The 25,577-nt window shown below is 50.5% G+C and overlaps 1 protein-coding gene across 1 annotated transcript in view; it reads left to right on the top strand.

The window, feature by feature from the left end:
• Window positions 1-398: 398 nt before the first annotated feature.
• GRIN3B (glutamate ionotropic receptor NMDA type subunit 3B) overlaps window positions 399-25,577 on the top strand; it is a 36,349-nt gene continuing 11,170 nt past the window's right edge. The window contains exons 1-6 of the mRNA XM_053372571.1: window positions 399-1,037; window positions 12,830-13,425; window positions 14,163-14,445; window positions 17,851-18,612; window positions 19,425-19,570; window positions 21,782-21,897. Coding sequence (XP_053228546.1) covers window positions 552-1,037; window positions 12,830-13,425; window positions 14,163-14,445; window positions 17,851-18,612; window positions 19,425-19,570; window positions 21,782-21,897 — 2,389 coding nt within the window. The 5' untranslated portion in view covers window positions 399-551. The remainder of the gene's footprint in view (window positions 1,038-12,829; window positions 13,426-14,162; window positions 14,446-17,850; window positions 18,613-19,424; window positions 19,571-21,781; window positions 21,898-25,577) is intronic.

Here is a 25,577-nt window from a genome sequence, read left to right as displayed (position 1 = left end):
CCCAGAGGCAGGCTCGCCCTCCTCTCCGCTTCCTCGCCTCGCGCCGCCCGCATCTCCTTCTCCGGAACGCAGACATCTCTTTCCGATGCAGCCTCTATATGTGTGCTTCTTGTGGGCGCGTTAGGCGCCCGTGCCAAGCGGCGCTTCTCCTCTCCAACAGGCTGGCGAGGGTGCCATCATCTCCCAAATACCATCTTCATCCCCAGGTTGGCAGGGTCGCCCTCGGCCGCCCCTAGCGGCGCGCTCCCGCCAGAGCAGCCTCCAGCTCCGCCTGGGAGCGAGCGAGCGAGCAGCAGCCAGAGCGCGGGAGCGGAGGCGCAGCGGCGGAGCGCCCGGCGCGGCGGCTGCGTTTGGATAGGGCGGGGGGGACCTCACTTTCCCTCTGCTCCTGCTCTTTCCCGCTGCTCCCGCTCTGCCCCACTTCAGCGGCCCCTGATGGGCGGGCCCTGGGAGACCCCCTCCCGGCTGCCTCCTTAGGGGACCCCCCACCCAGCGCGGGTGGGGGGCGGGCGCAGGGGTTGCGCGCCCCTGCGCCTTGCGCGCCCTGCCCTATGGAGAGGCGCCGGGCGCTTTGCTGCTGGTGGTGCCTGTCGCTGCTGCTGGCGGGGCAGCCGGCGGCCCGGGGGCACCCGCAGCCGTGCCACATCCTGGCACGGATCGGGCACACCGTGCGCCTGGGCGCCCTGCTTCCCCGCGCGGGCGAAGCCGAGAGCCGGGCGCGCAACGCCCTGGCCCGCGCCAGCCGCACGGCCACCTCCGCGCTGCCCTACAACCTCAGCCTGGAGGTGGTCCCCGGGGCGCCCCGGCAGAGGGACCCGGCCTCGCTGGCCCGCTGGCTGTGCCAGGCGCTGGTGGTGCGCGGAGTGGCCGCCGTGCTCGCCTTCCCCGCGTCCCGCAGGGAGCTGCTCCAGTTGGACTTCGCCGCCGCCTTCCTGGAGATCCCCTTCGTCAGCATCCGGGAGGAGGAAGAGGAGGAGGAGGAGGAGGAAGGCAGAGGGGGGCAAAGTGCGAAGACCCCCATGCCCTTCAGGAGCCGGGTAAGGAGAAAAACACCCCCGCTTTTTTATTTTAAAAAATCCTCCCCGATGGAGAGCCTCCTAGGGCAAGAGCAGTCTACCAGCCCACAAGCAAGTAGGCAACAGATCGACTTAGGCAGGGCTTTTTTCCAGCTGGAACTCACCAGAAACCTCTCATGTGGGTAGCAAGGATTTAAGTTGTGGGGTCAGGTTTTATGTTTTGGACGCAGAACCCATCTCTATGAAACAATTGATCGGTTAGTTAAGTATTTGTACTTATTTACTTGATTTAGGGGGGTGCCGCTGCCCCTGCCACCCTTTGCTACACCCCCATTGCCATTATAAGAGAACAAGGAAGGCGTTCATGGTGAGTTCTGGCGCCTCTTTCTCTATAAAAATAGCACTGGATTTAGGGATCATGGAATTGAAGAGTTGGAAGGGACCCCAAGGGTCATCTAGTCCAACCCCCGGCAGTGCAGGAATCCTGCCCACAGCCGTCCTGGGCTCAAATAACAGACCTTCTGGTTGGGTTCCCTGAGTGATGGACCTGGAAGGGATTCTGTGGGTCATGTGGGGCAGTGCCCACCCTGCTGTGCCGAAATCGCAGCTTTGATTAGTTACGTGGTTGAACCTCCACATTCAAGGGCAGTCTACCTTGGGGAGGCCTCAGGGACAGGTAGCTAAATGAGGCTGTCATTGCCCTTCAGGAGGAAGGCAGCCCTCCCTATCCGAGAGCCTGCTCACAGGATTCTGCTCACAGAATGTTAGAATTGTAGAGTTGGAAGGAACCTCAAGGCCACCCCTCGCAGAGCAAGGATCACAGCTTTGAATGGTTGGTGTCTAGGAACATCCACAGTCAGGAGCAGTCTATCTTGGAGTCACCCAGGCAGCGCACAGGCTAAACGTGGCTATTAATTTAAAATATTTCTCCACCCATTGTAAGCAAAGTCCACAGCAGGTTACAGCTACATTACGAACAATGATCTATTATTTTTTATTGTCCTGAAATACTTGTTATTCTTATTACTTGCATAACTCATTAATACTGCTGTGATTGTGGCTGTCGTACCATTTTATAATGCAGTATTGTGTTCCTTTCTCATAATTCAAGAGTTATTATTGCTTACATAACTTATTAATACAACTGTACTGTATTAATTGTATGTAAGGCTACACATAGGATCATAGAACTGTAGAATTCAAAGGGACCCCCTTGAGTCATCTAGTCCAACACTCTGCAATACAGGAATCATGTCCACTGAGAATTAAGTCCCACTTGAAGCCATGGGGCTTACTCCTGAGTAAGCAGGTAAAGGATTGCAGCCCAAGTGGCTGTTATGTCCGGGGTCAATCTTACCTGAGGGTCCTGGATGCAGGGGGAGAAATGGCAAGGAATGTCTGAAGCTATTAGCTATGATTAATAATCCTTTTATTGCTTCGATCCCTGAGCTTCCGTGTTTGGGAGGAGTCAACCTCTGAGCACCCGAGGCTGGCAAAAGGCAGCAGAGCAGGCTGTCCCTGAGTTGCGAGTACACCTGGCGAACCTCCATTGCAGTGGCAGTCTACCTTGGCTGGAGAGAAAGGACCGGGGGAAGGCTGTGAGCCTCCTCCTCCTTCATCATCATCAGTGTTGCTAGCTGCCTTTTCGGTCCTTTTCCCCCTCAGAGGTCGGCTGCATCTGAAGCTGGAAGCTCGAGGGAAATCGGTTGGTCGCAAATGCCCATTTTGCACCCGTGCTAAGAGGGAAGTTGTGGATGGATAATAAGTGGTCAAGGATAATCAGGGAAGGATATCCCTTTCCCTGGTTGGCTGGACTAGATGGAGACCTCAATTGGTACTTCTTCTTGAAGTGAACAGAAATATATATTCTAATAATGATGATGATGATGAGGTACCCAAGGGCCATCTAGTCCAGCAATGCAGGAATAAAAAATAACAACAGCCCTGTAAGTTCATTGCTTCTGCCCTTAAAAGGTTCTGTCAGCTCCTTATTAGCCTTTGCATTGCAGGGGGTTGGACTGGATGACCTTTGTGGGTCCCTTCCAACTATAATGAAACTGAGCCTCTCCATATAGACATAGTCTACCTCTGAGCACCAGCTGCCAGGGACTAGGAAGGCAGCATCGCCTTTATTCCATGTCGGTCTCCTTTCTGAGGACACGGATCTGTCTCCTGTTTGGAAGCAGGATGTGGTCCTTTTGCCCCAATCTCAGCAAGGCCACCCCCCATCCCACCCTGTTCTTATTTTAGAGCAAAAGCCTCTGCATCCAGGGGGTTGTCTACCCCCTGGTGCTACGGACAAAGAATTAGTGGGCGTCCATTTTGCACCCCACTGTTGGAGACAGGAAACTGGGGTGGGTTTCGGGGGAACACACACACACTGAACTTTTCCTTTCCCACACCTGTTCAGTTTGAACCCAATGTTATCCCTACTCTGAGTAGACGTACTGAAATGAAAGGCACTGCTTACTCAAGATGATCAGTCCCAGTAAATGAGGCACAACCCAACAGGGTGGGTTTTTAAATTGAGGGGGACAATGACTGTCATTCGGCTTTTCGGCTCTCAGCCCAGGACCGTCGGCCTGCCTGCTGGCTTTTAATGCCGGCGATTGATGCAAGAGGCGTCCGATCGCCCCGCTCTGGAATAAACAGGCGCAGCTGAGCAGTTGTTCAAAAAAGAACGAAGCCTGTCGATGGGATGTCATGCTCAGACAGGCTCTGGGCCCCGGGCCCCGTTTGTGGCTCATAAATCAAGATAGGAAAGCAGAGGGGTGGGCGGGTGTAATCCTGCCACAGTCCTCTGGCAATTCATGCTGGGAGTCAGTAATCCTCTCATTGAGCTGGTCTGTTTTACAGCTATAGATATAGATACCGGAAGATTCACTTGATAGCTCTGCTGGTTACAGTAAATGCTGAGAACGCCAAGGTTGCAGGTTCGATCCCCGTACGGGGCAGCTGCATTGCAGCGGGTTGGACTAGATGACCCTCAGGGTCCCTTCCGACTCCACGAGTCTGTGATTCTACATCGATATCCTTCCTCCGCACACATGAGCCCATGCTACTGCATTCTGGTGGCCCAAAGCCACCAGGAACCCCATCTGTGCCAGGCTCTTGGCCGTTCTGCGTTTAATTTTGTTTCTTAACGGGAAAGGATTTGGTAGCTCTCGGCCTGGGAAGTTGATTTATATCAGAGGAGACGGTCTAGCTCAGGGCTGCCGGACGCTGGTGGGTAGAGACTCTCTGGGGGTCTCTGGCTGGGAGGGGGCCTCTCTCTCTGGAGACGCCTCAAACCTGGGACTTTGTGTGTGTGCTAAGCAGGGGACCTCACTGCTGAGCTGTGCCCCCTAAAATGAAAAGATGTTGGTCCTCAAGATTCTGGTTTGAACAGGGTTACCAGAAGCTCAGATCCTTTGGCCCATCAAAATTAGTGTTACCTGCACAAACTGGCAGGAAAAGAGAGGCACCCACGGTCGCCCAGTAAGCTTTGTTGACAGAAGGCAATTTGAACCCAGCACACTCTGCTTCTTCCTCCACCACGCTACCCATTGCACCGCACCACCCCTGAGAGCTGAGAAGCGGCAGCTTTGCTACCGCATACCTCAGTCTGTAGAGCATGAGGCTCTTAATCTCAGGGTTGTGGGTTTGAGTCCCACATTGGGCGAATGTTTTCTGCGTTGCAGGGGGTTGGACTTGATGACCCTTGATGTTCCTACCCACCTCTACAATTCTGCAGTTCTATGTTCTTCATACCCTGGGTCAAAACAGATACCCCCTCCCCCTGGCAAGCAGGCCTAGTGCATAGACTATGCCCCTTGTTTTCCCAGCAGATGACAGCAAAAAAAATTGGTCATTATTATTTTTTGCAAAACTCGGAGGGAGCCCCCCCAACTCTTCTTGAATGCATGGGGAATGCAATTGCAGTGGCGATAGGGGAAGAAATTGCTAATCAATATGTGCTGGGGCACCGGGACCTTGTCACAGCAGCAGCCGTCTATTGCAGCTTCTAGGGACAGTAACACCCCAATGCCGTTTGGATTTGGGGAGCAAAAAGATAGCCAAATCAGGTGCAAAGATTGGGGTGGAATCTGGTTCCAGCTTTAGAAGGAGTTGGTTGTTTTGTGACACCAAACAAGCTCAGGTCTCCTTCTCCGTCTTTGCCACTCAAGGCTGCTGTTTGGAAAAATCCAGGAATTATTCCAAGATGATAAATAGTAATATCCTCCCGGCGTCTTGCCAAGATCTGGGGGCAAAGGGAGGGATTTGATTTGATTCTTTCTTTTCTGTTGTTTCCCCTCCTCTCAATTGCGCTGTCTTGTCACCTGGACATTAGTGATCTCAGAGAATTCCTTCCTCGTCGCTGGTTTCCTTTGGTCCAATTCCCCGCAGCCAATATAGGCAATCTGTATTTTGCTCACAGGTTCTCGATGGGGGAAGGAGGGAGAAAAAAACCAATTCCCTCTCGGCGCAGAAGCAAAAGGCTCAATTTTAAACAGGTTTCCAAATAAACCTGAAAAAGAAAAGCACAGCCTCTTTCAAACATCACATTTTCAGACCTGTGAGGTGCATATTTCCCAGGGGCTGGATGCAGAGAGGTGCGCTCTTGTGGCATTTAAGCACATAAGAAGTCCAGCTTCCTATCTCCACAGCAGCCAGTCAGATGCCTCAAAGGGAAGCCCACAAGCAGAATAATAAGAATAATAATTTTATTATTTATACTCCACCCATCTGGCTGGGTTGCCCCAGCCACTCTAGGCAACTTCCGACACATAATACCAAACATTAAAACTTCCCCATACAGGGCCTCCTTCAGATGTCTTCTAAAAGTCATTTGTTTATCTCCTTGACATCTGATGGGAGGGCATTCCATAGGGCGGGCGCCACCACCGAGAAGGCCCTCTGCCTGGTTCCCTGTATCCTCACTTCTCACAGTGAGGGAACTGCTGAAACGCCCTCGGAGCTGGACTTCCATGTTTGGGCTGGATGATGGGTATCTTTCAGGTATACTGGGCCGAGGCCGTTGAGGGCTTTCAAGGTCAGCACCAACACTTTGAATTGTGCTCGGAAACGTACTGGGAGCCAATGCAGGTATTATGTGGTCCCAGTCATCAGCCTGGCTGCCGCATTCTGAATTAGTTGTCATTTTGGAGTCACCTTCAAAGGTAGCCCCACAGAGAGCGCATGGCAGTAGTCCAAGCGGGAGAAAACCAGAGCATGGACCACTCTGGTGAGACAGGGTGCAAGCAGGGAGGGTCTCAGCTGGAGCTGGCAGACCTGGACGCAAAATTGACCTGTGCCTCCATGGACAGCGGTGAGTCCAAAATGACCCCCAGGCTGTGCAGCTGGTCCTTCAGGGGCATACTTACCCCATGCAGGACCAGGGAGTCCCCCACCCCCGCCCACCCCTTGTCCCCCACAAAACGGCACTTGTATCTTGTCAGGATTTAACCCCAATCTGTTAACTGCCATCCATGTGAGAGCAATAGTCTTCTCCCACACTTGTTTACCACTGTTCTAAGGTAGACTGCCTCTGTTCATGCAGGCTCCACTGAGGAATCATAAGAAACTCAGAAAAGCCCTGCAGTGGGATCAGGCCAATGGGCCACTTAGTCCAAACTCCTGTCCTCACAGAGGCCGACCAGATACCCCAAATGGGAAGCCCCCCACAAGCAAGACCTGAGTGCCACAGCCACTCTCCCCATTTGCAACTCCCAGCAACTTGTGCTCAGAGATACTGGATGCTGGAGGCAGAACATTTGGCCATCAATAAGTTCTTGCAAAGCCCAATTTGCACGGCAGGTTTAGCAGCGGTGTTGTAAATTCCCCGAGATCTTTAGAACCGTCCACCCTGCCTTCTTTGCCTCGCTTTTTAGAACGCAACAGCCATTTCTTTGACGCTGCCACACACCCATCCGTCAAGAAGCCCAGCAGGTGTTGAGGTTCCAGCTAAAAAACAAATTAAAAAAAAATACATTTGGCAACTTTTCTGGAGGTTTTTTTTACCTTGACATCGCTCCCTTCTGCCATGAAAAATAGCCTCGTTATGGAGCAGATAACTTCTGGATCCAAGGTAAAGTGACATCGTAGATCTCTCTCCTGCAACAAATGAAAGATGAGTCAACACGGTCATCGCTTGGCAAGGCGAGGTCTCCCATCTGCAGAGGAGAGAGGGAAGGAGTTGGGCTGAAATAGAGGTGGCTTCAGGGCTGAGCACGGTTTATGGTGCAACACGGGGAAAGTTAACCTCCCCTTGGCCTGTAGATTTCTCCATGCCTGGTCTTTGAAGGGGGCACTTTCTCTCTCCAAATGGAGGAGTTCTTCCATCTCTCAGGCTTTGTTTGGCCCTGACAAAGCCACACCACACAGGCAGTATAGAACTGTAGAGTTGGAAGGGATCCTTAGGATCATCTAGTCCAACCCCCAGGAATGCAGAAAAATGCTGGCATATTATTTACACCCTGCCCCTCTGACTGGGTTGGCCCAGCCACTCTGGGCAGCTTCCAACATACAGTGGTACCTCTGGATACGAATGGGATCCGTTCCGGAGCCCCATTCGCATCCTGAAGTGAACACAACCTGCGTCTGCGCATGCACGGGTCTTGATTTGCCGCTTTCGCGCATGCACGTGACGTCATTTTGACTGTTTGCGCATGCGTGAGCAGCGAAACCTGGAAGTAACGCATTCCGTTACTTCTGGGTCGCCGCGGAGCACAACCCGAAAGTGCTCAACCTGAAGCATATTTAACCCGAGGTATGACTGTACAGTCATACCCCAGGTTACAGATGCTTCAGGTTGCGTTTTTTCAGGTTACAGACCGGCTGAAACCCGGAAGTACCGGAACAGGTTACTTTCGGGTTTTGGGGGTCGCGCATGCGCAGAAACGCTAAATTGCGCTTTGTGCATGTACAGAAGTGCCAAATCGCAACCCACACGTGCGCAGACGTGCTGCTGAGGGTTGTGAATGTGCATCCCGCACGGATTACGTTTGCAACCCGAGCGTCCACTGTATATTAAAACATGAAACATTTTTTAAAACTTCCCTATCCAGGGCTGCTTTCAGATGTCTTCTAAAGGTTGTTTAGTTAACTCATCTCCTTGGCTCTGGGGTCACATTTCTCCATACCTTCCAACATTTTCCCGATGGAAATAGGGACTTCCTAAGGAAAAGTGGGACATTCTGGGGAGAAATCAGAAACTGGGACGGCTTCTGTAAATCCGGGACTATCCCTGGAAAACAGGGACACTGGGAGGGTCTGGCCTTGGGGAGAGGGGCAGATCCTTCCCTCCTCTTGTGAGAGTCATTCATTGAGAGCTTTGGAAACCACCAGTTGACAATGAGGGGCCCAAAATTAAAGCCAGATAGCTTTGTCAATCTGCATCCATTTGCCTCAAATTGTCACCTTGTCCTCCCTGCCATTTCACTCTTTGCTAAATAAAAGCAGCCAGAGCCTGTCAGCAGAGAGGAAAATGTTTGCCCAGGGTGACCCCTGGGGTCCCGCTGTCTCTCCAAAAAGATAACCGGCTTCCATTAGTAAATAATTGCTTTGCCCACTTACGATCTCAAGGACATCCATTGCAGAGACTCCCCAAAGCCTCATTCTCAGCAGGGCTGGAGTTGCAGCCGTATATTTATGGGGTAGCAGCGGAGTGGGGTTTGGGGAGGGGGCAGGAGACAGGGGCTTTCCTCCGCCAGGGCATTCCTGGTGATCTTTATCAGCTGCGAGGCAAGAAGGGTTATGTTAATTTCATGATCCCACAGTGAGGATCCAGAACCCCTTGAGATTTTGCCATGGCCAATTAGTCGCTGCTCCCATCACTGCTGCTGGAAAGTGTGTCATTTGGGGAGGGGGGGAGGCTGACTCCATACGCAGCGCAAGGAGAAACTTTCTGGGAGTCTGGCTCACTTTCGAAATTTGAGGATCGGGGGCTCATCCGCACTGCACTTTGATAATTTTAGACCCCAGACTAGGCAGCCTTATGGCGGGGGCTCATTGGATCAGAGAGGAGGTGGTGGAGGGGTCTGATGTGGCCCTCAAGACCTCTCCCCCCCTCCACCCTCAGGGCTCTCCCCAAGCCACAGCCCCTCTCCACAGGCCACGCCCCTCACCAGTCCTGCTTTAGTGCTTTTGGCAGCCTGGAAATGTGTCCTTGAGCTCTGAAAATGCGTACCCTCCAACATTTCTCTGATGAAAATAGGTAAAGGGACCCCTGACCATTAGGTCCAGCGGTGGCCAACTCTAGGGTTGCGGCACTCATCTCGCTTTATTGGCCGAGGGAGCCGGCGTACAGCTTCCGAGTCATGTGGCCAGCAGGACTAAGCCGCTTCTGGCGAACCAGAGCAGCGCACGGAAACGCCATTTACCTTCCCGCTGGAACGGTACCTATTTATCTACTTGCACTTTTATGTGCTTTTGAACTGCTAGGTGGGCAGGAGCAGGGTTCTATTCCATCACCACAACCATCATTTTATTATTTATACCCAACCCATCTGACTGGGTTAGCGGCAGTATTTCAATAGAACCTCCATGGCCAGTCAGTGCCTACCTTTGAATGCGAGGTCCCATCCCTCCACGGTTTGTGCCATTCCCAAATGTTTCCTTTTCCTACAGAGGCGGGCACCAGCAGCTCCTATTTGTGTGGTGTCATCTTGCAAACCTCCGCCAGGGCTTCCATCCAGCCCACAAATCTCTCTTGCAGCAGAGTTGCCACCCGGAGTCCGGAGCCTGAGTTAACTTTGGAAAAGCTGCCTGGGCACTTTCCGTTTTCCTCCTGCTTCCTGTCCAAAGCGATATAAATGATGGTTGAACTCGGAGAGAAGGTTTTTATTGTGCTGTATTTTCTCTGTCTCCAGACAGTCTATTAGAAAGTTCTGGACATGGGCAGCTGGGGCCGGTGGTTCTCCTTGGGACTTGGCTGAAGCAGCAAAGTCGGCCGAAGGAGGAGATCTGGTGGGCTGGACAGCCCTGTTTTAAAGCCAGGATACCTCAGTCAGTAGAGCATAAGACTTTCAATCTCAGGGTCCTGGGTTTGAGCCCCATGTTGGGCAAAAGTCGATTCGAATAGATGGCCCTCGTGGCTCCTTACAACTCTACAATTCTATGAGGAACAAAAATGAATTTACAAGGGATGGAGAAACACCTCTGTTCAGAAGAGGCATTGCCTCAATATTCCCTGCCGCATGCAAGAGACAAAGGAACACCTCTATTTTAAAAGAGCAATTCTCCGGAAGGTGGAAGAATGCCTCTGTTTCGAACATGGTTTCCCAAATTTGGGTCCCCAGCTGTTGTTGGACTACAACTCCCATCATCCCTAGCTAGCAGGTATGGTGGGAATTGTAGTCCAAAAACAGCTGGAGACCCAAATTTGGGAAAACACTGATTTAGAAGATGCATTCTCTTTTTTTAAAAAAAGGATATTTATTGAGTTTTTCCACCTTTATACATTAAAAAATCAAAAAGAAAAAAAGAAAAAAGTTAAAAACACATAAAGTTTACAATCCTTATTTTCAATAACATATTTCCCTGACTTCCCCACACCTCCCCTTCTTATATTCCAATTCAAATTGTTAATTCAACAAGTTCTTGTCCCCAATTTTTGACCTTTGACGTGCAAAATTAGAGATAAGAAAGAGACCGGTTTTTAAAGGTGATAGGAAAATGTCTGCAGAATGCTTAAAAACTCAGTGTAAAATATGTTAAAATGCAAGTAGGGTTTGAGAGAGAACAGCAGTGGGGGTGAACTTTCCATTTTTCTTTTGTGGTAAGGGCAAGGTCTATAGCAGGCATAGGCCAACTCGGCCCTCCAGATGTTTTGGGACTACAATTCCCATCATCCCTGACCACTGGTCCTGTTAGCTAGGGATGATGGGAGTTGTAGTCCCAAAAGCATCTGGAGGGCCGAGTTTGCCTATGCCTGGTCTATAGTAACTATAACATGCAGCAGAAATTGAAATTCTGGGGGAACCCTGGAGGGAGGGAGAGGAAGTCGCAGGTGGAATGATTGATTGCTAAACTTGAAATGATGTTGAATTGTTGAATTCTGCGTGTGTGTGTGTGTGCAATAAAAACCTATGAGACAGCTGTGGAATAGCCAGCTTCATATAAGCAACATGCTTAAGTCTAATTAATGCATGATGGAGTTAGTATTTATTCATTTATTAGATTTTTATACCACCCTTATCATAAGATCTCAGGGCGGTTCACGGAATAAAATACAGGATAAAAACAAGTAAATAATTGAAACAAAACAGCAAAACAGTAACCCCCCTCTTCCTGTAGACACATTAAAAAGGCTGTAGAATATTAATCAGCCTGTAGAATATTAATCAGGTTATACAATTTTAATCACAATTTTAATTTTTGTTAGTGTTCCATGCTGGGCTTCCAGAACAGAACTGAACAGGCTTAGGATCCAGTCTAAGTCCCCCCTCTCTGGTCCAGGATGAACAAATTATGCCTGTATATATTTGACTGTCCTGGGATTGGGGATTTACAGCTGGCCAAACAGGAATCAGCCAGCTGAGCTGGAGATCCACTGAATCCTAAGCTAGATCCCTGCGGATTTTGCCATAGAATCGCCCCTTAAGTGGGAGGTGGGATTTTGGGTTCGTTTTTCATTATGCATTTTGCTTTTTTATCTCGTAATTTTCTGTTGCAAACCTCCCCGAGATCTATGGACGAAAGGCGGTATACAAATTTTATGCATAATAAATAATAATAATAAAACCAAATTCCTTACTGGTGCCGTGAAGCAAATACCACCCTCTGCTGCGTTGTTGCCGACTGAGATCCCAGCAGCAGATTTTTATTTTTTTATTTTAAATAAACAATTCAACAACATTTCAAATTTAGCAATCAGTCATTCCACCTGTGACTTCCCCTCCCTCCCTCCTTCCATGGTTCCCTCAAAAATTCAATTTATGCTGCAATGTCATAGTAACTCTAGACCTTCACCTAATCTCACTATACAAACAAAAAGTCCACCCCCGCCGCTGTTCTCACTCAAATCCTATTTGCATTATAACATTTTTACACTGAGCTTTTCAGTATTCTGCAAACATTTTCCAACCTTCTTTAAAACTGGTCTCTTTCTGATCTCTAATTTTCCACATCAAAACTTGCCAGTTCTACATATTCCGGCTGCCATTCTTCTTTGGCAGGTACCACCTCCTTGTGCCATTTTTGTACGCATAATATTTGTGTTTCAATGGTTGTGTAAAGAAATAACTCTCTTCTCCGCGGACCCCCCTTGTTTCTCTTTTTTATATATATTAAAAAATTATTACTTTTTTAACATATCATTTTCAACAGTAATTAAACATACTTTTACACCTTACTCATTTTTTTAACTTCCATCAATCCTGTCTGAAAATTTTCCAGTCTAATCTCTTAGTATGCATTTCTTATCTTCCCTATTACAGTGGTACCTCGGGTTACATACGCTTCAGGTTACATACACTTCAGGTTACAGCCTCCACTAATCCAGAAATAATACCTCGGGTTAAGAACTTTGCTTCAGGATGAGAACAGAAATCAAATGGTGGCGGTGGGAGGCCCTATTAGCTAAAGTGGTGCTTCAGGTTAAGAACAGTTTCAGGTTAAGTACGGACCTCAGGAACAAATTAAGTACTTAACCCGAGGTACCACTGTACATTTCAAACTCATAACCAATATCTCTATCTTTAACTACTTGGTAACACTTTGTATATTTCTCCTTACAAAACTTCTTGTAGTCCTACTAGTGTAATTTGCTGATTACAGTTGCTCTTCAAATAATTCAAACCACCCCCCCTTGTTTCTCGTCTTTTCCGGATCAGAACCCCTTCCACCTTCACATGGACCGGAGCAACGACTTTGAGACGCTCCTGGAGCTGCTGGCTAACATATTCCGCTCCAACAAATGGCGCGAGGTCACCTTGGTGCTGTGCCAGGCCTGGGACGTCCCTGCCTTTGTGGACCTGTGGAGCAGCTACGCCGAGCTGGAGAGGACGGCCGTGGTGGACCTGAGCTTCCTTGAGGAGAAAGAGGCCGCCCGCCTCCTGCGCCGCCACTTGGAGGAGTACCGGGAACTTCCCGGCCCCGCTCTGCTCTTTGGCTGCAATGCCCACCACTCCCAGCTGGTCTTCCGGACGGCCAGGGACCTTGGGGTGCTCCAGGAGTTCCACTGGGTGCTGGGGCAGCCCCAGAATGTGGACGAACTTCGGACGGAAGGGCTGCCCCTGGGGCTCTTAGCCTACGGGGAGGTGGGCAGGCCGTCCCTGGAGCAGTTTGTCCACGACGCGGTGGAGCTGGTGTCGAGGGCCATCTCCAGGGCCGTTTACGTCCGCCCGGACCTCGCCCTCATCCAGAACATGGTGAACTGCAACGACAAGCACACCGTCGCCTCCGAGTCCTCAGGGCGCTACCTCTCCCAGTGAGTAAGCCGGGGGTCCCAGAAATTTGTGGTGGCTAGGGGGAGGACGAAAAAGCATTTTAGAAGACCTGTGGCCAGTGCGAGTTCCCGTTCTCAGCAGACTGAGAAGGGGCACTCATCCAGAGGTGCAACGGGCAGGTGATTGAGCTTCACCACTGCATGGATTAGGTGATGCCTGACATAGACGCAAGGGACCTGTCAAGAGATGTGACAGGCTAAGAATGGGGATTCTTCCAGAGATGCAATAGGCAGCCTCTCCTGTGTGCAGGTGATTCCATTTCTTCTTTGCAGGGACTGGGTGATCTGGTCTGGCAAGCCCTGACTCATACAGAGTTGCGACGGGCAGCTGCCTGTGAGGACTGGCAGCTGTGCTGTATCCCTGCAGTGGGAGAGAATGACTGATTCGATTATGCCCAGAATAGAGATGGAGTCATGGAGGCTGAGTGGCAGGAGGCAGGCCCAGATCCGCAGGCTCCTTTGGGAACCTGGGTGCTCCTCATCAGGAGGGGCTTGCACTCACTGCCTGTTATCCCCTGAGACAGTTTTAAGGCTCTGCTACTTCCGCAAATTAACATCCAACTATTGCAGCATGACCAACCGGGAATGTCATGCTCCTGCTCCCCTTTCTTGTGGCAGGTAGTTCCACAAGTTTACATATGCAACCAATGCAGCGTATCTTACCAGGAACCCAGACTCCTGCTTTCCTCTCCCTCCCTCCCTCTTTCTCTCGGTTCCAGGTTTTTAGCCAACACGTCCTTCCGCGGCCAGACGGGGGAGGTCTTCGTGCACAACACGTCCCGCGTCCACACAGATCGCCACTACAAAGTCTGGAGCCTCCTGAGGGACTCTGTGGGGCAGCCCACCTGGGTGACGGTGGGGACCTGGAAAGGGGGCGAGATGGAGGTGGAGGAGGGGACGTGGCCCCAGCACCTGCAGCGCAGGAACCAGGCAGAGGGCTTTTGCCGTATGAAACTGCGCGTGGTGACCTTGGTAGAGCACCCTTTCGTCTTCACCAGGGAGGTTTGTACGAACCAGAAAGAGCCTGCATTTATTCAAAAGTCAGGCGTAAGAGGTGTGGGTTAATGTGCATGACAGCCAGTCATTGTGCAACATTCCTCACAGCCTCTTGGACCTTATGCACAACAGCTGGGAAGTGTACCAAAAGAACAAAAAGAAAAAAGCAGTCGAGATACACGTGCTCCCCAAGGCCTGCTGGTAATTGTCTACATTGACCAGGAAATGTGCAAAATCCCCTCTCCCTGGACAGGTTATGTGCACATTCTCTAGGAAGGCTGGTCAATGTGCAGAACGGCTGGCTGTTAATGCACATTAACCACTCACAGAGGAGGGTGTCCATCCAAGTCAGGCTCAGAGGAGCTCCACTTTCTTAAATTGGTCATGCCCATTGATTTCGGTGGACCTACTCTGAGTATGACACAACCCACGAGGACAAGGAGACAGAGCCATCATTTTATTTTATTTTATTTTTAATTTAAATTTTTAAGAATACATTTTATTAATATTTTCCACACAACAGCAACAACACGAAAAATATTGAAAAATAAAAATACACAAACCACAAAAACCAGCATACAAAAAAACCCACAAATCCATATCTTACAAGTTAATAATATAAACCCTAAAAAGAAAAACAAACATTGACTTCCACCAATCCCACAGCACCTCCTTTATCTCTCATTGTGTCTTCCTGTTTTCCTGATCATCTCTATCCTAGCATCTAGATATAAATCCCTCTTTCTTATCCTTTCACTTCACAAGGTTATTCCAGACTCAGCCAGATTTCTGTCCTCGAACCTTGGCTTTTAAGGTATTCATTTAGGCACTCCCATTCCTTTTTCACTTCACTTTTTGGTTTTTGTCTTATTATATCTGTCAATTTGGCTAATTCTAAATATTCTGAGGGACGCAGGTGGTGCTGTGGGTTAAAGCCTCAGCGCCTAGGACTTGCTGATCGAAAGGTCGGCGGTTCGAATCCCCGCGGCGGGGTGCGCTCCCGTCGCTCGGTCCCAGCGCCTGCCAACCTAGCAGTTCGAAAGCACCTCCGGGTGCAAGTAGATAAATAGGGACCGCTTACTAGCGGGAAGGTAAACGGCGTTCCGTGTGCTGCGCTGGCTCGCCAGATGCAGCTTGTCACGCTAGCCACGTGACCCGGAAGTGTCTGCGGACAGCGCTGGCTCCCGGCCTCTTAAGTGAGATGGGCGCACAACCCTAGAGTCTGGCAAGACTGGCCCGTACGGGCAGGGGTACCTTTACCTTTACCTTTAAATATTCTGAAGAAGACAGGAGTGCCTGGCGTGCTCTGGTCCATGGAGTCACGAAAAGTCGGACACGACTAAACGACTAAACAACAACAACAGCAATATTCTGAAAGCTTACATAACCATTCTCCCCATCATTTTAAGCCAAGCTTTCTTGCTGGGCTAGGGCAGGGGTTTTCAACCCGTGTTCTGTGGCAGCCTGGGGTGCAGTGGGCATCACTGTCTTCTGTTCCTCTTCCCTTCCCTCCCTCCTCTGATGCCCTCTTCTATCTCTGCCTCCCCAAGGCTTGCACAGCTGTTTGTTGCAGCAGCCCAGGCTACAAGCTCCGCAGGCGAATGGTGCCTCTGGGGCTGGCCAGGGGGTGCTGGTTGCCAGGAGCTGAGGCAACCTTGGAGTAAGCAAGCAAGTGGACGAGGGAGCCCAGTCAGCCAGTTGGGAATGGACAGACAAGTGGGCAGCTGGGCAGCCAGGCTGGCAGGCACTGTGCTGGCCGTTCTTGTGCTTGCTGCGTGCCAGGCCTGCCTGGGAGCTGAGTGCCCAGTGCTCAGAAGAGGAGCTTTTCCGCCCTGCAGGCCTGGCAGCACCCACTGCTGCCTCCCAAGGTAATGTCAGGAGATCAGCCTACACTCGAGTAGGACCCTGGCAGAGACACATGCCCGACTGGCATGTTCCTTCCCTCCTGGTCAATCATTCGGGAGCTTCATAAGCTTTCTTCTGCCCGAACATCACAGCGACTGATGCCAACAGACACCGGCACACTTAGGTATCCGCAGAGTCTGCACAGCTTGTGTAACAGACCTCGGCAACTCAGCATTTTGGCTAATCTACTTTATTTATATATAAACGCACACGGAGCACTGCAACATGGCTCCCTCTCTCTAGCATCAAACAGCAAAGAGAAAAAGGACAATAGTCCCATTTCACGGAACACAGGAACACAAACATCCTGTCTCCATCACTTCCCACTCTGTGGAGTCAAAACATACACCGTCATGTGAAAGACAACAATCCCATGACTGCGATCAGGGAGCAGGAATTCTAACAGGTAAGGTGCTGGCCTCATGTTCACCTTTGGCCAGTCTCTGTTGAGCCACTTAGGCTGGGAGCATCCTCTTCCCAGGCTGCCCAGAGGATTCCCAAGGAGAGAGCAGAGGGGAGGAGGCTGAAGGAACTCTCCACAAGGGAGGGTGTTCAGAAAAGCATGAGAGGCTGCCAGCTCTGCAGGCAAGGGGGCGCATAACTGGGCTCCTGAGTCCCACAAGGGTCCTACAGGAAGAAAGTCGTTGGTCTAGGGAGCCGTAGACTCAAAAAGACTGAAAACCTCTGTCCTAGGGATAAGGAACACCCTGCAGCGAGGAGTTCTACCAGTTAACGGCACAGGGTCGAAAGCGGAAGGAGTAACTGAGCTTCGTGAGCAGGGAGAGTCTGTGGCAGAAGCTGAAGCAGGAGAGGAGGGAGGCCAGGAGGCAGAGATGGTGAAGAGTCACGGGGGTTTCCCCCTCCTGCTGCAAGAAGATCCCCTCCCTGCTTGTCTCCCAGGATTAGGAGGGGCATGAAAAGTGCAGAGGGGAGGTTGGCTGCACACAGATGCAGTCTCCAATTGCTTGGGGAAAACCCTGGAGAGGAGGGGATTTAGATGGCTATGGGTGACTTTCAGTCTTGGCAGTCTTGAAAGAGCCAGTGTGGTGTAGTGGTTAAGAGCGGTAGACTCGTAATCTGGGGAACCGGGTTCGCTTCCCTGCTCCTCCACCTGCAGCTGCTGGGTGACCTTGGGTTAGTCACACTTCTCTGAAGTCTCTCAGCCCCACTCACCTCACATAGTGTTTCTTGTGGGGGAGGAAGGGAAAGGAGAATGTTAGCCGCTTTGAGACTCCTTCGGGTAGTGATAAAGCGGGATATCAAATCCAAACTCTTCTCTTCTTCAACTGATCCATGGGGCAAGGCCTAGTGGGGGTGAACTGCTGTGCTTATCAGGCCTGACACTCCAGCAAGTCTGTGCAGATTGTGTTTTTGCTTGTAAAGAGTTAACTCCAGCTTGCACAGTGTGATTTATTGCTGGCTGGCATCTGACATCTAGGGGAGAGAGAGAGAGAGAGAGAGAGATAGAGAGACAGACAGACAGACACTAATCTGTGGTTTATGCAGGTGGATGAAGAAGGCAACTGTCCTGCTGGCCAGCTGTGTCTGGACCCCCGAACCAACGACTCGGCCGTGCTGGACACCCTCTTTGACGAGCTCAACTCCGAGAACGGCTCAGTCCCCGCTGAGTACCGGAAATGCTGCTACGGCTACTGCATTGACCTCCTGGAGAAGTTGGCCGAGGACCTGCCCTTTGACTTTGACCTCTACATCGTGGGGGACGGGAAGTACGGGGCCTGGAAGAACGGCCGCTGGACAGGGCTGGTGGGGGACCTCCTGAGCGGGACAGCCCACATGGCAGTGACGTCCTTCAGCATCAACTCGGCCCGCAGCCAAGTGATCGACTTCACCAGCCCCTTCTTCTCCACCAGCCTGGGCATCTTGGTGAGGATCCGGGACACGGCGTCTCCCATTGGGGCCTTCATGTGGCCGCTGCATTGGACGATGTGGGTGGGCATCTTTGTGGCTCTCCACATGACCGCCCTGTTCCTCACCCTCTACGAGTGGAAGAGCCCCTACGGGATGACCCCCCACGGGCGCAACCGCATGAAGATCTTCTCCTACTCCTCGGCGCTCAACCTCTGCTACGCCATCCTCTTTGGGCGAACCGTCTCCAGCAAGACCCCCAAGTGTTGGACCGGGCGCTTCCTGATGAACCTCTGGGCCATCTTCTGCCTCTTGGTCCTCTCCAGCTACACCGCCAACCTGGCTGCCGTGATGGTGGGAGAAAAGACCTTCGAGGAGCTGTCTGGGATTCACGACCCCAAGGTCAGTGCAGGGTTGGGTAACCTCTGAGTGCTGCCATCTGCTAGCCTTGCACGGCACTGCTTGCTGCACAGCGCCACCTAGTGGCCCTCGCACGGCACTGCCTGCTGCACAGCTCCACCTAGTGGCCCTCGCACGGCACTGCCTGCTGCACAGCTCCACCTAGTGGCCCTCGCACGGCACTGCCTGCTGCACAGCTCCACCTAGTGGCCCTCGCACGGCACTGCCTGCTGCACAGCTCCACCTAGTGGCCCTCGCACGGCACTGCCTGCTGCACAGCTCCACCTAGTGGCCCTCGCACGGCACTGCCTGCTGCACAGCTCCACCTAGTGACCCTTGCATGGCACTGCCTGCTCCACAGCTCCACCTAGTGGCCCTTGCATGGCACTGCCTGCTGCACAGCTCCACCTAGTGGCCCTTGCATGGCACTGCCTGCTGCACAGCTCCACCTAGTGGCTCTTGCACGGCACTGCCTGCTCCACAGCTCCACCTAGTGGCCCTTGCATGGCACTACCTGTTGCACAGCTCCACCTAGTGGCCCTTGCATGGCACAGCATCACCTGCACAGCTCCACCTAGTGTCCCTTGCACAGCACAGCATCACCTGCACAGCGCCACCTACTGGCCCTTGCCATTTATACAACTAATGCCGTAGTCCAGCTGTTGCTCCCAGACCACAACCTCAGAGTTGGGAAGGACCCCAAGGGTCATCTAGCCCAACCCCATGCAATGCAGGAACCTCAAATTAAGATTTTAAGCCTGCTTGCTTCTATTTAAAAAAACCCACCATGTGGTCCCTGTTTTGCTTTTGGGCAGCTGCACCATCCGTCACAAGGATTCCGATTTGGGACTGTCTGGGAGAGCAGCGCGGAAGAATATATCAAGAAGAGTTTCCCAGACATGCACGAATACATGCGGCGGCTGAGTGTCCCCACGACCCCCGCAGGCATCAAAATGCTCAAGTGAGTTGGGGGTGGAGCAGGTGGGAAAACTCGGTTCAGTTTGCATTTGAAGGGAGACCGACCAAATCAACACTCCCCCCCCCCAAGAAATATGCAAGCCAAAACAAACCCATCTTTTGAAATTGTGCTGCCAGCACAGCCAGGACAAGAGGTAGCGTTGGAAAGGTAAAAGAGATACATGAGCGTAGCCCCCTTCTGTAACCAAGTACATAAATAGAAATACTTAACTAAAAGCAGAAATTGTAGAAGGGTTTTGACAGATTTTTCTGAGCACTTGGGGTCAAAAGAAAGTAATTTGAAACAACGGTTGTGGAAACATTTCATTCCAAATCTGCTAGACAAAGCCAGATAAAGAATAATGAGTTGGGTGTCCTTCCCCCCACGACATACGGTAAATCCTGGCTACGCCCATGGATAGATAGATAGGTGGGGTGTATGGGGTGTTAGGGGAGGGGTAGTAATAATAATAATAATAAAGGGACGCGGGTGGCGCTGTGGTCTAAACCACTGAGCTTCTTGGGCTTGCCTATCAGAAGGTCGGCGGTTCGAATCCCCGCGATGGGGTGAGCTCCCGTTGCCCGGTCCCCGCTCCTGCCAGCCTAGCAGTTTGGAAGCACGTCAAAGTGCAAGTAGATAAATAGATACCACTCCGGCAGGAAAGTAAACAGCATTTCCGTGCGCTGCTCTGGTTTGCCAGAAGCGGCTTAGTCCTGCTGGCCACATGATCCGGAAGCTGTACGCCGGCTCCCTCGGTCAGTAAAGCGAGCTGAGCGCCGCAACCCCAGAGTCGTCCGCGACTGGACCTAACGGTCAAGGGTCCCTTTACCTTCTAATAATAATAATAATAATAATAATAATAATAATAATAATAATTGGACAAGACCAAGTGTGGGTCCAGGAGTCAAGAAGGCAGGTGCCTTCACTGTGCTCTTTTCGGCGCCTGCTAAAAACACACCTGTTTAAAAAGGGGTTTCTGTACATGCTGTGGAGGGAAGTGAGGGGCAGGTGGAGTTCATCCACCTGGGAAGGGAGCCTATCTGGGAGAAGGAAAACTCTGACCCTGAGCCTCCCCTGCTTTGTGGGATATCTTCAGAAGAACAGGCTCAGCAGTAAATCCAACACAAAAGCAGAGTGGAGTCCCTAAGGCGGTTGATTGGTGCCTTGCACACCTCCTTCCGGTGACTCCTGCAGCCAGTAGGTAACCAAACAACCCCCTGTGTTGCACAGAGAACGTCAGCAATGTCTAGGCAATATGACCATGTACATATGCAATGGACAATCTTTATTGAATTCCTTCAAACAAAATGAAATCTTTAGTCTCAAAGTCTCTGAAAATCTTTAAATGAAGCAAGGTACCAGTCTGTGTATGATGAAAGACAAGCTGTGAAGCTTTGTGTATACAGCCAATATGATGTCCAACACTGAACAGTGATTCCGGATATAGACTACTGTTTCGTAGAATTCTTCGTCAGCCTGGTGGGAGGATATAGAATTGCTTCATAAATCCATCTTATTTTGAATGAATGTATGTAAATGAAAATATCAAATGCTGTGGAACAGTGTTCATATAATAATGTAGTCACTGCTCATGTCTTCCTTGTTTTCCTTTAAACCCCATCAGTGAGGCCAAGAGGGGGGTCTTGTCACCTGAGCAGCCCAGGACCCCCAGACACATTGGCCAGGTTTGCCCCCCAGGCAGGTCACTGCAGCAGTTTGACTTCACACCTGGAGGCACAGTCCATTGTCTCTCAAGACTGATGGAGGCCAACAATATATACTACTGTTTGTGTACCTGCACTTTGCAATACCTTAGGCCTGAGCTATGCAACAATTCAGGTTTAGCAAAGGTCATGGCTTGCTGACCTGCCAAAGTTCTGCAGCAAAGGAATGGCTGCTTTGCTGAAGATGGAGCAACAGAGGCTCAGCGCCATTTGCCATCATTTGTTCGGTGCTTAGCTCAGTTCTCTAAGGAGCTGGAAACACAGACTTGTAAAGTTGGAAGGGACCCCAAGGGTCATCTAGTTCAACCCCCTGAAATGGAGGTCAGTTGATCTGCAACAGAACTGGGTTATATGGCTCAAGGGCAATTCAGACTGGGCAATTCATACCTCTAATAATTTATGGTGTCTGCTTGCAAAACCTTCAGCGCTTCAGGCTTAGCTCTGTCTATCTGTTTTAATTAACTCAGGGTTTTGGGTCTCTCCTCATCAGGACCAACCCTCCGAAGCTGAACGCCTTCATCATGGACAAGTCTCTGCTCGATTACGAGGTGTCCATCGACTCCGACTGCAAGCTCCTCACCGTCGGGAAACCCTTTGCGATCGAAGGTTTGGGGGGAAACGTCAAAGGACTTTATTTCATGGCTCCCCGAGCCCTGCTCATTTAGCGAGGAAGCGTAGCGGAAGGGTTTTGAGATGGAGAGAGAGAGGAGAGGGGAGGCGGAAGGGGGGCGATCGCAGTCCCAATCTCGCCGTAATGAAACTGGGTCACCTCAATCAATCTTTTAAGTGGGGCTGTTAAATATTAAAGTGCGGGAAATGAGAGATGCCTCTCCGGGGGTCAACTGTTTTCCTTGGGGGGGAGGAGGCAGGAAGACGCAGCGGCACAGTTGGCTCCTTTGGAGACTGCAGACTTCACAGTCTCAACACCACCACCCCAAGCTGTCCTTTAGGGGAAAGGTGTCCCCCCCTTGAGGGCCATGTGCTCTTCTGAGTGACCTATCGGGAATGTGGCGTTAAGTTTGGGGAAAGGTTCATAAGAACATTAGGAGAGCCTGCAGGATCAGACCAATGGTCTGTCTACTCCAGCATTATGGGAAACAGAGAAGCAAGACAGTGGAGACGCGTAGAATCATAGAATGGTAGAGTTGGAAGGGGTCACCAGGGGTCATCTAGTCCAACCCCCTGCAATACAGGAGTCACAGCTACAGCATCCCCAAAAGGTGGTGATCCAACCTCTGCTTAAAAGCCTCCAGTGAAAGGGATCCCCTCAAACTCTCCCACTCTGTCGTGCTGTGACTTGAACTGAACCTTAATAGGTTCTAGAGTAAAGGTAAAGGGACCCCTGACCATTAGGTCCAGTCGTGGCCGACTCTGGGGTTGCAGCGCTCATCTCGCTTTATTGGCCAAGGGAGCCGACGTTTGTCCGCAGACAGTTTTTCTGGGTTGTGTAGTCAGCATAACTAAGCCACTTCTGGAGAACCAGAGCAGCGCACGGAAACGCCGTTTACCTTCCCGCCGGAGCGGTACCTATTTATCTACTTGCACTTTGACGTGCTTTCGAACTGCTAGGTTGGCAGGAGCAGAGGCTGAGCAACGGGAGCTCACCCAGTCATTGCAGGGATTCGAACCGCCAACCTTCTGATCGGCAAGTTCTAGGCTCTGTGGTTTAACCCACAGCGCCACCCGCGTCCCTAGGTTCTAGAGTAGCCCCCATTAAATCAGTGGACTGGAGTGAGTCACCACCTTTTCATTTCAATAGGTTGCCTCTGAGTGGGACTCCCTAAGTCTGCGAATTTCAAGGAGTCTTCTCTGAGTAGAACTCACAATCGGGGGTTTGTCCCTAGCACTTGGGGGATCTACTGAGCCGTTCCCTGCAACTGAAGCTCCTGCACGGAAATCTGTTTCATTTTTTGTTTCTTACTTCCTCTCCACTCCTTCCCACGCTGGAATATTCTGTTTCCCCATCCCTCTGCCCCAGGAAAAGCCAGGGGTCTGCAGGGGGCGGCCTTGCAAACTTTGCTGCAAATCCTCTTTGGGTTTATGGGGTGGGGAGCACCCGATACCCCCTAACGCTTTCGCTCCTTCTTGACATCCCTAATTATTTCCAGGCTGCCCTCGCTGGAGCATCATCTCAAATGCCTTTTGATCTCCTCGTTTCTCATTAGCTCTTTGGCAAACTGGGGAGCCGAGCAGAATACAAATGAACCCATTATTTCTCTCTCTCTTTCACCCCCCCCCACTTGCTTCCCACTCCCCAATAATTGATCCAGTCTCATCTGCCAGATTTATATTTTTTGAGAGGCGGGGGGGTTTCCAGGGGTGGGTGGGTAGGAGATTCTTTATTTCATTTTATAACGTACATCAAACAGAGAGAACAGGTGAAAATTGAAAGATGAAAACGATAGAATGAGTGCAGTTGCAGAGGGGTTCAAATAACAAAATCTAAGCTGAGAATATAAGTTTTATTAGATTATCTATTTGCAAGGCTCGTGATGTGGGCTGCCGTGAAAATGATGCTTTATATGGCGTAAAGGAGTGCCAAATTGCATTAAAAGCGCCAGGAGGTCCCAGTCCTTGTCAAAATCTCAAATCATGCATAATTTTCTCCCTATTCCAGAGTGAGTGGTACCAAATGGCCAGTGTAAGATTTGAGAGGTGTTTTCCATTGAGTGGCTGTCAACGACTGTCAAGAGGAGACTGATTGTTTTGACAATATATCGCCAAAAATATTCTGTGACTTTTAATTTTGAACAGCAAACAATAGCTTCTTTAGTAATGTTTAGTGTTTCTGCCAAGATTAAACTCCAGAAATCTTTTACCAGTTTGTACATTCCACCCTAAATGAGAGTTGACTGCCAGGGGATATTCTTGACCCCGAGGTGAAGTGATTGACAGGTCAGAGAATCTCCCCCCCCCAAGAAAGCAAAGCTGCAATTCTCCTTCTTCCCCAACTGTAGACTGTTTATAACATTAGTGTCTCATATGGAATATGAATGATCTGTAGAAAGAACTCTTATGAACTGAAAGCAGAGACTCTGTATGTACTTTTGCAACCCAAGGAAAACTTTTAATAAAAACAATTAAAACAAAAACGAGAATGGGTTTGGAAAAAATTGTTCTTATTAAAGATTTCCTTGGGTTACCTAAGTACATACAGTGTCTCTGCTTTCAGTTCATAGTTCTTTCTACGGATCAGTTACATTAAGGTGCAAAGTTGCATCAGCAACAATAGTAAGGTTGAATAGATTTGTCTTGTCGGTCCATATCGACTTATTTATCCATCCGCCCACCCACTAGGATATGCCAGTGCCGTAACGCCATTTATATCCATCTGTGGTCAGACTACACTTGTAGAATCATAGAATGGTAGAGTTGGAAGGGGACGCCCAGGGTCATCTAGTCCAACCCCCTGCAATAATAAATAATAATAAAAATAAAAATATTTATTCCCCGCCCTTCCCGGTTCAGAAAACCAGGCTCAGGGCGGCTAACAACAAATTTAAAACACTTAATTGATGCAACAAAAAACAGCATAAAATACAGTATAAAACGTGAATAACAATAAATTCAGAATTCAAAAATCAATTTAGGGGGGAAATCCATCCAATAAACATTAGATCATCACCAGGGCTAGCTGGCTAAATTAGTCCTATTTGGGCCAGTGAGGAGACCAGGGGAGAATTAGCTGTGGGGTCTCAGAGCGTAATCTTCATAAAAAGGGGAGAGGGAGGGAAGGAAGGGGAATAAAAGATCAGGCTGAATTCAAATTAAAGGCCAGGCGGAATAGCTCTGTCTTACAGGCCCGGCGGAAGGAGGTCAAATCCTGCAGGGCCCTGGTCTCATGGGACAGAGCATTCCACCAGGTGGGAGCCATCACTGAGAAGGCCCTGGTCCTGGTGGGGGATAATCTGACTTCCTTGGGGCCTGGGACCTCTAAACTATGGTTATTCATAAGGTCCTCTGCGGGGCAGACCAGGAGAGGCGGTCCTGTACATACGAGGGCCCTAAGCCACAAAGGGCTTGAAAGGTCAAAACCAGCACCTTAAATCTGACCCTGTACTCCACCGGGAGCCAATGCAGCTGGAAAAGCACTGGATGAATATGCTCCCATGGCAGAGACCCTGTGAGGAGCCTCGCTGCAGCATTCTGCACCCGCTGGAGTTTCTGGGTCAGCTTCAAGGGCAGCCCCACGTAGAGTGAATTACAGTAGTCAAACCAGGAGGTGACCGTCGCATGGATCACTGTGGCCAGGGAGGGGCGGGAAAGGTAAGGGACCAACTGCTTGA

The sequence above is a fragment of the Podarcis raffonei genome, chromosome 18, assembly GCF_027172205.1.
Source record: "Podarcis raffonei isolate rPodRaf1 chromosome 18, rPodRaf1.pri, whole genome shotgun sequence".
NCBI lineage: Eukaryota > Metazoa > Chordata > Lepidosauria > Squamata > Lacertidae > Podarcis > Podarcis raffonei.
This window is presented reverse-complemented; position numbering and strand designations above follow the sequence as displayed.